The sequence below is a fragment of the Podarcis vaucheri genome, assembly GCF_965113315.1.
Source record: "Podarcis vaucheri genome assembly, chromosome: 1".
In the NCBI taxonomy this organism is placed as follows: Eukaryota; Metazoa; Chordata; class Lepidosauria; order Squamata; family Lacertidae; genus Podarcis; species Podarcis vaucheri.
Window position 1 is genome coordinate 105283282 of NC_138759.1, and position 13721 is coordinate 105297002.

The window sequence follows — 13721 nt, forward strand, 5'->3', positions numbered from 1 at the left end:
ATACACAACAAACGTAGTATGCCTAGACAGCATAAAATGGTTGTTTGCAACAGATTTTGAAGGAATGGGTTTGAAGGAAGAAACCCATTCCTTCAATTTGACCTTTTTGCAAGAACCCAAATTGATAGAGGTTTTTGAAAACTTGTTAAATTAGTGTGTTTCATTTTTTTAGGTTTCCTACTTTGAGATTTACTTGGACAAAATAAGGGATTTGCTGGATGGTAAGTAAAGCAGCATCTCTCTCTCTCTTTTTTACTGTAGCTGTAATTACCATAATGAGTATATTTTATCTTTAAAAATAAAATGGTTTTCAGGTCAAGGACTGAACCCTGGACATTTGGATGTGTGCATTTCCTGGAGTAATATTCATACAGTGCAGACATTAAGGCCTGATAAGACTGTTTTCCCATAAAATTTGGGTTATAAGACTATATCACCCATTTAAAGTGGAGGGTGCGGAACTAAACTTTTGGTGCGCCAAAAGTTGCTGGCTACAAGTTCTATTAGAGAAGAGAAGAAGAGTTTGGATTTGATATCCCGCTTTATCACTACCCTAAGGAGTCTCAAAGCAGCTAACAATCTCGTTTCCCTTCCTCCCCCACAACACACACTCTGTGAGGTGAGTGAGGCTGAGAGACCATCTTAAGCCAACATGGTGCAGTGGTCAGAAATGATAGGACTTGTAGTTAGTTAAACAACATCTGGAGGGCTGCAGGCTAGCCATCTTTATGTAGTTCATTAAGGCATCACTGATTAAAAGATAAACTGTACTATAGAAGTACTTCCAGAAGCACATCCAGAAGCAAAGGCTGGTTGGGTTGTCCATATCCAGTTTTTTTAATGCCCAGAGACTGTAGTCAATTGCCCAATATTTAGACTTCTGTAAACAAAGCACTACTTACAGGAAGAGAACGGGGGCAGATGACATATAACAGGTGGGAAACTGTCTTACAATTTCAGACCGGAGAGCAGAGTTTGCACCCATGTCCCCTTCCCACCAGACTTCCTGGGCTTTCAAGGGTTGTTGGGTTCCCTTTTCCTGGTCTTAATAGTGGTTGAAGCAATAATTTCCCACTATTTTTCATACTTAAAAAAAAAAAAAATTGCTGGGAATGCTCTTAATGTTTTGTTTTCGTTTTTAAAAAAAGAAATCTTATGAATTGAGAATCATGTTATACCTGTGTATATTTAACAAGCCAGAGAGCTTTGAAAAATAAAAGAGATGAAACAGTTTAAGCATCCTTAATATTTTGGTTTGAAGTACTTTGTACAGTAAGGCCTAGTGCATGTGGTTATAGTTTGTTGGACTGGGAGCAAACAGCAAGCTCATTCTGTCACGAGCTTTCTTTGCCATGACACTTTTATTTATTTCACATTCTCCAAGCAATTTACAAAATAACAAATACAGTATGTATATGTAACAAACAAAACTGAAAACCTACAGTACAGTACAATACAATACAATACAATACAACACAACAACAACAACAACAAACAACAATGGGAACACCTGAAGGGGGAACATACAAGTTGACCATTTTCTACAAACCAGGATTGCAAACCATGACTATATATTGTTGCCTGGTTTCAGAGTCATGGTGAGCTTTGGTTTAAGAATTTATTTATTAATTAAAATTTGTATACCACCCTTCATCCAAAGATTACAGGGTGGGTGGTCCCCAACATAAAAATACAGAATGAAAACACAAAATGCATAATAAAACAAAAACAAACCAGCAACCCCCCTTCCACAAACACATTTAAAAGGCCATAGAACAAACGAGAAGTCTTCTGCAAAGCATATGATGATGGGAACGTAGTTTGCTGGAATGAAAATGTGACCTGTGAACTGGGCTGAAGTGGCACCATTATCACTTTGGTCCTGAATCTGGTCACTTCTAGTTTTTAAGATGATTTTGTGCATTGACCAAGTAGTTTTTATCTTGGTTAAACCATTTGGGAGAAATTGCACTGCAGACATACATCAAAGCTTCCAACCTTTTTGTGATGTATGCTTTTCATGAGCAAGCCAGAGTAAAGTATGCGTGTCAGCATTGCTTTTTTGGGGAGTTTAGATGAATCTCCTGTCTTGTCGTTTAATGTAGAACTAAGCAATGGCATTGTATACTCTTAAGTACACCATGTGGCTAACTTTTGTGTAGATTAAATTGCTGCTTTCCTCCATGGAAGGATCTGCTTGTTTTATTCAGATTATTCTTGTGGCTCATCAAATTTGTGCACTTTCTTCATCAGTGATTCTTGATGATTTCCCCCCCTTTTAGTTTCAAAGACAAACCTTGCAGTTCATGAAGACAAGAACAGAGTTCCGTATGTCAAGGTAAAAAACATTCCTTTAGATACAGAAAAACCTTTAGAAATTGTTCTGGTCTAATGATTGAAAATGGTTTGTGTGATCACATGAATGTGCTTTATTTTTAAAATTTGCATGCTGCCTTTCTTCAGAGACCATCAAGATAGCTTGACAAAAACTGTGGTTAGCACTAAATAAGAAAATTACAGAATACATAGATGATTCCAATACAGTGCAAGCAGCTTTCTCTCCTCTTCCTGCACCCCTCCCTTGCCAGATCTGCTCCAGAGAATTCCCCAACCCTTTGGAGCAGATTCTGAGGCTGCATGGGGTGAGCTTAGGCGGAGATGAGTTCTGTTATGGAAGTGAAAGTCTGTGATGTGAGTGGAGCAGCAACTTGGGGCACAACCCCATGTATAGAATCGAGGCCATAAAAGCAGTCATACCATTATTTAACTACTGGAGCCAACAAAACATACATATTACCAAAAAGAAAATCAATGGATAAGAAATTCTAGGTGGTATTCAGCTAAGTCATGACTTACTTAATACGTCTATTGGTCTATTCAGAATGTGACTCATTTAAATACCAGCCACCTAAATGAACCCTTCAAAATATGGTAAAATAAAAAAGACTGCAATAATTTATGTTCCCAGTGGATTTTTTTTATTTCCTGAGAAAAGACCTTGTGTAGGTAAATTTCGACAACTTTTCTCATACACATACAAACACACACACATCCCCCAAGCAATTGTCACAAAATAATTTGCTGTTTTTTTGTGTTACAGTGGATATTCAGATTCAATTACTTAGAAACATTTTTTTCCCTTGTGCTGCTCTGAATGTTATCTTTAACAGTACTTCAGTAAGCCTCTCTTACACTAGAGAATGGAAGGGAATAATTTCTCATCAACCGAGAATTCTAACCATAAAAATTCAAGCAATGCTTTTCTGAAATATTAATGGACTTTGCAATTTTTGCTTCATTTTCCTCCCTTTTAAATGGTTTCGTTTTGTTAGTCATCCTATTGAAATGAAACATTTGCATTTAATATTAATATTTAATAAATATGGAAGACACTAGAAGGAAGTATTTTATTCTCAATATTCATAGAAGGGAATGGTGTTTTTAGGTTCATGTTCTAGGTGTCAGGGAAGTAAAGGTCTTTTTCAATCTTTATTATTCAGAACTCGGTCTGTTAGCCTTCTGGAACTGCGTATTAAATTGCACTGTAGAAACTGCTCTTCTGTTGTTATCCGGTATGTTTTCTATGGTTGTGTCCAACATAAATTTGAGGACAGAATTTTGGCCTTGATTTGGGCCAAGTATATTGACTATTGGTACAAATTCTCTTTATCTGACAAGTGCTGAATTTGAATTTCTAGGGCTGCACAGAAAGGTTTGTCTCTAGTCCTGAAGAAGTTATGGATGTAATTGATGAGGGGAAAACAAACCGCCATGTAGCTGTTACAAGTAAGCATTTATTTACTGCTAACCCTGTAATTAGGTTTTAACTAACTGCAACCAACACCATGCTAAAGTTCCGGTCAATGTTGTTGCCTCACTGCCTGCTATAATGCAAAAAAGGTACAATTAGTATGTGATTAGTCTCTTTGATTTTACTCAGCTTTCTTATGCTGGAGTTCCTAATGCATAATGGTAAAATATATTACTATTTTTGTAACTTGAAAGGCATTTTGAAAATTATGATTGATATTTTCACGAGAGATAATATTTTAGGTCTTTAAATTTACAATATACCGAATGAATTCCTACCTTGTTGTTGATAAATGATAGGTTTTTTTAAAAAAAATAAAAATCCTGTAACTTTATGTGTAATTTAGCAACCATGAGTATTCTCATTTATAACTTGTGTAAAATTTAGCCAAACTCAAGTGTTTGCAAATATGTGGCAGTTGTTTTTGTGAACTATAAGGCAAACAATGTTGCTCAGATTTAATGCAAAGAGCAACCATTATGTTGCCTAGCATAGTCATAAAGCCTCTAATACAATGAGTGAAATTTAGCCACCATTAAACTTTGTGGGTTTTTTAAAAAAATGTGCTCAGTGTAATGGGAGATTACAACGCTCCCATATGTAGCACAGTGTGGCTGGTGGGAGCAGACTTTTGTTTACTTTCTCTTGTGGTCACAAATTGTTTTAACTTGGAGGGCTTCTTATTGGCTTGTTTTAGCTCATTAGTTATTAATAACAACCCTCACGACAAAACAGGTTTTTGAAGAGATGCATAGTATTTTATATAACACCTCACCGAATTTTCTTTTTCGTAGACATGAATGAACACAGTTCTAGAAGTCATAGCATCTTCCTAATTAATATCAAACAAGAGAATGTTGAAACTGAAAAAAAACTCAGTGGGAAGCTTTATTTGGTAGACTTGGCTGGGAGTGAAAAGGTAACAGAAGTACCTTATTACTCTACATAACATTATTGATATGTTAGTGGTGCATGATGGTAGTAGCTTTATTTCAAATCCTAACTAGTCCTTTTGAAGTCACTGCATGGTTATCTTGTATACAAGAGGGACCAGAGAATGATCTGGAAGTAGAGGACACCATTCTGTTGCAGCTAAGCAAATCTGCCTCTATAAAGGGCCAGAATGGTCACTGAGATTTCATATGAAAGCTGCTTTAAGGTCTACAAGGGAAATTTGAATATAAGTGAAATAAAGGTGTTTTTTTTTAATTGAAAAAAACAACTTGTGTGTTGTGTTTATATATGATTAGCAAAGAAAATAACTGTTACAAGTGTTATGAAAATTTTGTAGCTTTGCAAACTGATAACTTCTCTGGCTCAGGCAAGATGGGGTAAAGCTACTTTCAAGTGTTGCACCTTTTTCTTATTTTGCAATGATCAGAATTTGAGCTCACTGAGCAATATCTACTCTCTGGCAGGTCAGCAAAACGGGTGCAGAGGGCTCTGTTCTTGATGAAGCCAAAAATATTAACAAGTCTTTGTCTGCTTTGGGCAATGTGATCTCAGCACTAGCAGAAGGAACTGTAAGTAATTTGTACTTTTTAAAAATAGTGACCGTTTGATGGCTTGGTTACTTCCCCCAGTTTTCTACCTCTTAGGGCAAATTAATAATAGATCTCCACGTTAAAATCAGAGGAGAAAAGGTATATATTCCCTTCCCACCCACCCCCACTTTGCCAGCTGGCAAAAAGTTGGTTTTGGTTTTGTTTTGGTTTTTTACTGCAGGGTCTTTTAGTTCCATATTTAACTAGTGACGGATCAGATGGCAATCTGTTAGAAATTATATGAACCTGCCTTAGCAATATGAAAACAGTTTTACATATTCTAGGTTGACTTACTTTTTACTTATTATCATCCCTTTTAAGCAATTGTGTGTGTTCTGATGCTGTATCATCCTTCTTAATTAGAAAACACATGTCCCATATCGAGACAGCAAGATGACCAGGATTCTTCAGGACTCCTTAGGTGGAAACTGTAGAACCACCATTGTCATCTGTTGCTCCCCATCCATCTTCAATGAAGCAGAAACCAAGTCTACTCTAATGTTTGGGCAGAGGTGAGCAGGTGCACCTGTCTCTTGGGAGAGATTATGGGTTGGATCCAGCTGTGTCCCTCCTCTGACAAAGGCTCTTTAATCTAGCAAATGCCTTCATCAGAAGAATGGAAGCTGAGTTATGGGCAGAAGTGAGGCCAGCCAATTATGGCTGGATAAGAAAACATTGCTGGGGTTAGACTTGGCATCTTCTGTCAGCAGACAACAATGATATTGCAGTAGTTCCATGATAAGGCACTCAAGAATAAAATTGCATATGCAGCAAAAGAACTTGCTTTGTGCTTAATTTTCTGCATCGGTGCTTTGCTGGCTCATAGCCTGATGTGGCTCTATTGATCTTCCAGTGACTGCGTTGATGTGGATAATGTGCATAGCTTTCCTCACAGTAAATGTGCAGATTAGATAAGTGAATGTAACTGGACATATTAAAAAAGCCTTTCAGAAGGCTTCACTTCTGATCTTTAAACCCCAGTAGTGCTACTGGAAGCTTAGTAGTATTTGTATCCAAAGGTTTTGGTATAGGGCAGAGGGGAAAGATGGTTGTAAAGAGCTCAGATGTGACAGATTATTGCTCAGATGCACAGAATTCAGGCCGCGTAGTCTCCATCACACTTGTCTTTTCTTGTTTGTTGACTGGATCTTTCTTTTTGTATTAGCTTTTTTAAAAAGGATGGGATTTTCGTTTGGAAGTCATATCCATTTTGCAGCAGACTGAGCTAACATAGTGTGGTATAGCCTTGGCTAATGAGAGCTATGATAGATGCTACATAAATAATGAATTCAGGGATGTGTGTGTCAGCCATAAAACTGGAATCAAATGAGTACATTTAAGTCTTGCTATGCTGGGGTTGTTTAAAGGCGGTGGGAGAGAAAAAAGAAAAACTGTGCAATTTGGTATCAGCAGAATAGAGTCTGTCATTTCTCTTATTAAAAACAGAAATGCCAGCTGAGACCGGTGGGAAAAGAGAGACTCTGAGGAAAACTTCAAGAAGGAAGTACAAACCAGTTATCCAGAAATAAAGACTTACGTGGCTCACCCTGCTGTAAAGGATGCAAAAGAAATATTCATATTTCATTTTCCAGGAGAAAGATTCTACATTTGCTGCTGTTTGTATTTATTCTTTTGCAATGCAAGCCTGTACATATCTACCCAGAAGTACATTCCATTGAGTTCAGTTGAATTTACTTCCAGCTAAGTGTGTATAGTATTACAACTTTCAGACCACAGAGAAGTTAATAAGATTAATGTCAGTGCTTGTTTGGTAAGTTGTTGTATTTCTGTACAGAGCAAAGACCATCAAGAATACAGTCTCTGTGAATCTTGAGCTGACTGCTGAAGAATGGAAGAAAAAATATGAGAAGGAGAAGGAAAAAAACAAGACATTGAAGAATGTTATCCAGCATCTGGAGATGGAACTGAACAGGTGGAGAAATGGTGAGAAATAACTCTGTTGTCAATTATTAGGCAGCTGTTAAGGTATTAAACTAAAGAAGCCAAATAGTTGCAATAAAATAAATTATGATACACTTTACTGTCTGTTAAGGCTCTGTTACAATGATGAATCATGTTCTTCTGTTTGTCTGCACAGACCTATTCAACTTCAGTTCACCCCTAAACATGGGCCTGGTTCAGGACGTCACATTGCTGGCTTCATAAACCATGGTTTATAAAGCTGGGAACCAACATTAGGCCCACACAGTCCTACCCTGTGGTCTTCCCTCTCCTCCTCCTCTTGTATAGTGTGGAGAATCCTGGCTTGCTTTTACATCAGAGTTCTCTTGTTGTCTGAAAAAGGAAGCCCTGGTTTAACTGACTAGAATATTAACAGAATGTCTGTATTTTCAGGCAGAATGTTGGAGGGTATGGGATCTAAGCAGGAAATATTTACAAATTATGCCCTGTTTCCTTAGGCTACTAGCTGTCACACCCAACTTTAAAATGATAATGTGTACATGTTGTAGGGATGGGATTATTCACAGAGATTGCTCATCAATAGACTTGCAATTGAGAGGAAGGAAAATTCTAAATGGAACATTGTGCTGTTGCACTCTTTACTTAAAATTCTGAAACTATTAATTGAGAAGTAAGTCCTATTGAAAACAGTTGAATTTGAGTAACCTTAACACACTTGTCTGCTCATTAATTCTATTGAAATGAGTGGGACTTACTCCCTGGTAAGTGGAGTTAGGATAGCAATCTAACCGAGAAATGAAATGAGAGTCTACAGAATGGTTAAATAATGCCACAATTCCATGCAGGTATGATAACATATGGTTCAGGTTTTAATGAATGAACTCCAATTGTAGGAATTTAAATACTTGGGGTGGTATCCAACTGAATGGTCCCACTAGCTCAAGAACTTTAAGCTTTGCATTGTACCCTTCATCTCCTCACACAACAACCCCAAATCTGAGGGCAGGGAAACTCTATTGTGTAGCTTAAAGTCCTTGCACTTTCTCCCCTTGGATACTGCCCTTGATGAGTTTTATTTTATTCACCACCATGCCGTCATTCTGCTTATATGTTTTTCTCTGTCGGGCAGAAAACTATTGGAACTACAGATTGATAATTCAGAAGAAGCAAATGCTTCTCTACTTAAAAGAGCAATACTAGTCTTAGCAACAATAAATCTGAAATCACAACTTTCCCCCTAAAAGCATTGTTTGTATGTTGTAAATATTATAGATACATTATTATTTTTATTTTGTCTGATGTTGCTAGCCTCCATAGTAGCATACAATGTGTTGTTGAGGGAGAAGGGCTTCAATTGCAAAAGAGTTCTTTTCCCCCCTATAACCCAGATATGTGAATATTGGTTGTGTGTTACTCAGTTGTGAAGGGGAAAAAAATTCTTTTTGTTTTATTATACCCACCCATCTGGCTGGGTTTTCCCAGCCACAGTGCTGCCATATGACAGGCAAAAATGAAATTACATATACCAGGAGCTAAGGTTAATTTTGCCAGGACAATGTAGCAGTAAATTATTTTCAAGCATGAACAGGGAGCTTTCCCCCTCACTGCTGAGTAGCCACCACCATCTGCACACATCTTGGATAGGCAGGGAAAGCTTAAAGGGCAAAAGATAATGACATTTGCAAATATATACCAGAGATGGGGAATGTATGGCTCTCCAAATTTTGTTTTGCTACTATTCCCAACAGCCCTGGCCATGGTGGCTGGGACTAATGGGAGCTACAGCCCCTGACAACAATATTATTATTATTATTATTATTATTATTATTATTATTATTATTATTATTATTATTATTCCACCACAGGGACACAGCTTTGCTTTACACTTCTACCATTTAAAAAACTAACATTGGAAGCAGCCATCCCCCCCACAAGGCATTCTACTGATCGCCACTGTATAAACTTGTGAAAATGATAAGCAGCTTATTTTCTTTAGTAGCAGAAAGCACACACTGGAAAAAATTCTGAGACTGTTTGTGCTTAATTAAACCCGGTTCTCCTCTTTCCTTTGAAAGCATTTGTATCCAAGACACTTACAGTGATACAGACATGCCACTCTTTAACTTTTCTGGTGCTTTCAAAAATAGCAACATAGCCTCCGGAACTGCTGCCTTCAACTGTAAAGAGACAGGCATTCTTCTCTAGTGTGTCACCAGAACTGCCTGTAAGTGAAATATTGCAGAAGAAACCTTGGAAATAGACCAACTTATTTCAGTTGGCCTAGCAGAAAGTGGTTCGCAGGATTGTGGTAGGGTTTTCCGCCCAATGTGTAAGAAGAAGAAAAAAAGCATATAGGAAAAGAGCCAGCAAGGATCTTAAATAAATCAGGATTGGCTAAATAACTTTTTTTGTTGTTTTTTGAGGCTGCCCATACAATTATGCAGCGGCATATTGGATAAGGTGGAGTGCAAAGTACTATCACCTTTCTAATTGCATTTAAGGTTAGAATTGGCAGAAGGGCTGTGCTTTCCCCACCACCGTGGCCTTTTTCTGTTTTCAGCCTGCACTTTTTGTATCTGTGGGTTGGTTCATGCAAGGCTTCAACTGTGTTACTTGAGGGTTTCCCACAGGCATCCGGCCTGCCATTGTGAGAACCAGATCTGGACTAGATGGGCCATTGGCCTAATCCAGCAATCTTCTTATATTCCCGTAGTAGTGAGGGCATGGCATTGTGCCTCCCTACTCAGTCTTCTCAAAATTGTTGGTATGTGCTAAATGGATTGGCCATGAACGTTTTTTCTTCCCATTCCAACATTCCATTCGACATGTGAACATCAGGCTGAACAGGCATGGCCAGTGGGAATGTGTGAGTATCTTCTTCACCGCACACTCATTTTCTCTGTGTGAATCAGCCCTTGATCTTGGGTAGTTGGAGCATCAGAGCAGGAGAAGATTGCCAACACTTCAGCATTTTCAAAATGAAAACAAGCATTCTGTTTTACATTTTTCTGGGGTGTGGACTGTGAAGTAGTGGCTATTTCTTAGGTAGGATTTTAACATTTAGGTTTAAATCCTTCACTACAGGCTGCAGCCCACAGTATTTCCAACTCACAATTCCCCCCCCCCCCAGATAGAACTTCAATACATAGGGAACAGCAATTCTGTTGCTAATAGTAACATAAAGAGCAATTATTGCTGTGCACTCTGGATAAGAGGAAAATAAGGTAATTTTGGGGGTGGTGATCATGTCAGACTTCAGTGAGCTAATGCTAACGGATTCACTCCCTGCCCCCCTTATTCCAGATAGCTGCAAAGAATTTCAGTTTTAATTATGAAATGCAGAGAGAGCTGTAGAGGATTTAAAAAAAAATAAAAATTAAATACCTATAAAAAGTATTGAAAATTTTGTTTCATAATCATAGGCCCCTTAAAAACCACCTTCAGTTCTGTTTCTAGATCTTTTCAGTGAGTCAGTACTCTAAAGGTTAATTATATTCATTACTGAAGCAAACACAAAATTCTTAGTTGTAATATGCACTTGTGATTTAGCACTTGACTTAAAATATTGGATTTTTGAACACAAGTATGCTTTCTTTCCAAGTGAAGTTGCCATTCATCATAATCGGGCATGTTTGCTACTGCAGTTATTTTTTTTGTGCTGCCCCTGTTTGTATGATGGTGGGGCAGAGACTTTAGTATGGAGAAAAGCTTTCACCATGAGACTTTTTGAATATGCTCAATGTTAACATTGCAGAGTAGATGACTGTTTTTAAGAGCTTTTGTCACTACCTTGATATAGCTCATAGTAACCAGATGTATAGGTTCTTTGGAGGAATAATGAAATGTGGTCTGAAACATGGGGCTGGCAGGATGGCTGCCTCCTGTTGTTCTGCTGTTTCTGTATATCTACTCCACCGTAGTTCTGATCGCTACTTCTGACAACGTAGTTATGATCCTTAAGGCAAACTAATTTGCTTTTTATTTCAGCTGGTTCTGAGAGACCATCAGGCATGGAGGCCTTCAATTATAAGGACTGTAGATTTAAGTCTCCAAAGGACTTTGAAGATTAAATATTGATTCCTTGCTTTTTGGACTTTTTGTATTACCACTGATTGTACTGAGATGTGTTTGCAGGAGAGGCTGTTCCTGAGGATGAACAGATCAGTGCTAAGGACCAAAAGAATTTGGAGCCATGTGACAATACACCCATTATCGATAATATTGCACCTGTTGTTGCCAGTATCACAACTGAGGAGAAGAGGAAATACGATGAAGAGATTACTAGTCTCTACAGACAATTGGATGATAAGGTTTAGAAATTATTTCCTTTCAACTTAATTATGTCTTGACGACTACTGTAGATTTTGTTTAAAGAGTGTTTTTTATTCATCAAAACCACCACATGCTTCGAAGTGTGCAAAATAGAAAACTGGTGGTGTAAAATCTCACAAGTTTTGTGGTCATTATAGTTGAAAAATGTTAACCGAACTCCATTCCTGTCACTTTTGAACAACTAATAATGCATTGTCCCAGCCATATGTACAGTTATGCGATTTGGAGGTGCCAGACCCCTCTTGAATCCCTGGGTCCATCAGTTGTTAAAAATGTAAGCCAGGCTAACTTCCTATTTTGGGTTAATCACCTAAGTGATGGGCCATTAAGAGAGCAAAGGAGAGGGGGTGATTTTGTTGGCACATGGCGCAGGTATAACTATATACAGTGGTGCTTCGCAAGACGAAAATAATCCGTTCCGCGATTCTCTTCGTCTAGTGGTTTTTTCGTCTTGCGAAGCAACCCTATTAGCGGATTAGCGCTATTAGCGGTTTAGCGGCTATTAAAGGCTTAGCGGATTAGCGGCTAAAAGGCTATTAGCGGCTTAGCGGCTTAGAAAAAGGGGGGGGAGCAAAAAAACCCCGCAAGACTCGCAAGACGTTTTCGTCTTGTGAAGCAAGCCCATAGGGAAATTCGTCTTGCGAAGTGCATTGAAAAACGGAAAACCCTTTCGTCTAGCGGGTTTTTCGTCTTGCGAGGCATTCGTCTTGCGGGGCACCACTGTATTGCACTGAACACTCTGAAGTTTGTTCTTGATTTTGGATAAATGTTCAGGAATCTACAGGAAGCACATGCTTCTCTTTATCTCTGCAAAAGCAAGAGCTTCTGCTAAGAAGGGGGAAACAATTTGTTTTAAACAGCAAACAGCAAAGTAAAATAATATATGTCATACCCTATATGAAACAACTTGGGTGCTTTAAACTATCAGCAGTTTTATTGCATGAATTCTCACTTAATAAAGTAAGGGATTTTTTTGTTATAAATCTGTAGTGTATTTATATAAAATGGCACTGTTACTAGAAGCAGATTCCAATTTCAAGCAATGTTTACAACCACATTATGCAGGTGATTTAAAGAAAGCAGGATGAAGCCAGTTACAGTTTTGTGTCTGCTTTGAAGGATATTTCTTTTTTCTGTAGAATATTTATTTCACTCCAATATTGCATCCATTTTGTGTTGGTTACAAGCTTTAACGAATGTAGAAAAAGGGGAAGAAGCTCCTGATAGTTTTTTTCACATATTGCAGGATGATGAAATCAATCAACAGAGTCAATTGGCAGAGAAACTAAAGCAGCAGATGTTGGATCAAGATGAGGTAAATATTAGCCCAAAGCATATTATTGTGACAATAATTATTATGACCTTTTAAAATGGGCATTTCCCTATATCTTCTCCCTGCCCCACCATCCTAACCCTCATTTTAAACCTAATTCAACTGATGTTTCATTTGCTATTCATGGTTTTGTTTGCTATTAGGCAGCAGCTCACCCTTTTCTCAGTTCATCTTGCTCTGCAACTTGGAAGATTTTTCTTGTTTTTTTTAAAAAAGAAAATGATGCCCATACTAATAAAGTGCTACTAGCTTTAAAAATAGGAGGCAGTAACACTGGAGACCCCTTGGTCAAATCCAGACCCCACTGAGAAATTCCAAATGTAACCTTCTGGTTGCTAACCTAGAGACATCAGTGCTTCAGTGGGTGGAAATTAATGCACTAGACCAGGGTTAGAGACCCTGTGTCCTTCGATATGTACTCCCACCAGCCCCAGCCAGCATGACCAGTAGTCAGGGATGATGGGACTTGTAGTCCAACCACATCAGGTGGGCCACAAGTTCTCCATCATTGTACTATGCTCCTCAAACAGTCTGCTAGGAAAACCAGCTGTTGACCAAAAGCAAAAAACCTTTGCCATTAATTTTTGGCACTCTGTTCTCTGCTTAGGAATGGAGCGTGCTTTTGCTTAATTTTGTTCCCTGTTTACTGTATTCTCTAGTGCTTTCTGCTGTTCTTTGTGATGAGCTCAGTGATAGATGGGCTTCAGGGTGTCTGCCTTAATGATGGCTTTCCTTAATTAGCCAGCACACTTATTTCTGGCTGATTAAGCTAGCAGAT

General features: G+C 38.2%; 1 protein-coding gene across 2 annotated transcripts in view; it reads left to right on the forward strand.

Moving 5' to 3' along the window:
- Positions 1–13721, forward strand: part of KIF5C (kinesin family member 5C) — an 80964-nt gene that overhangs the window by 41760 nt on the left and 25483 nt on the right. For both annotated transcript variants that reach the window (XM_082197976.1, XM_082197975.1), the window contains exons 5-13: positions 173–221; positions 2283–2338; positions 3699–3786; positions 4606–4730; positions 5230–5334; positions 5719–5867; positions 7151–7299; positions 11413–11588; positions 12857–12925. In XM_082197976.1, coding sequence (XP_082054102.1) covers positions 173–221; positions 2283–2338; positions 3699–3786; positions 4606–4730; positions 5230–5334; positions 5719–5867; positions 7151–7299; positions 11413–11588; positions 12857–12925 — 966 coding nt within the window. The remainder of the gene's footprint in view (positions 1–172; positions 222–2282; positions 2339–3698; positions 3787–4605; positions 4731–5229; positions 5335–5718; positions 5868–7150; positions 7300–11412; positions 11589–12856; positions 12926–13721) is intronic.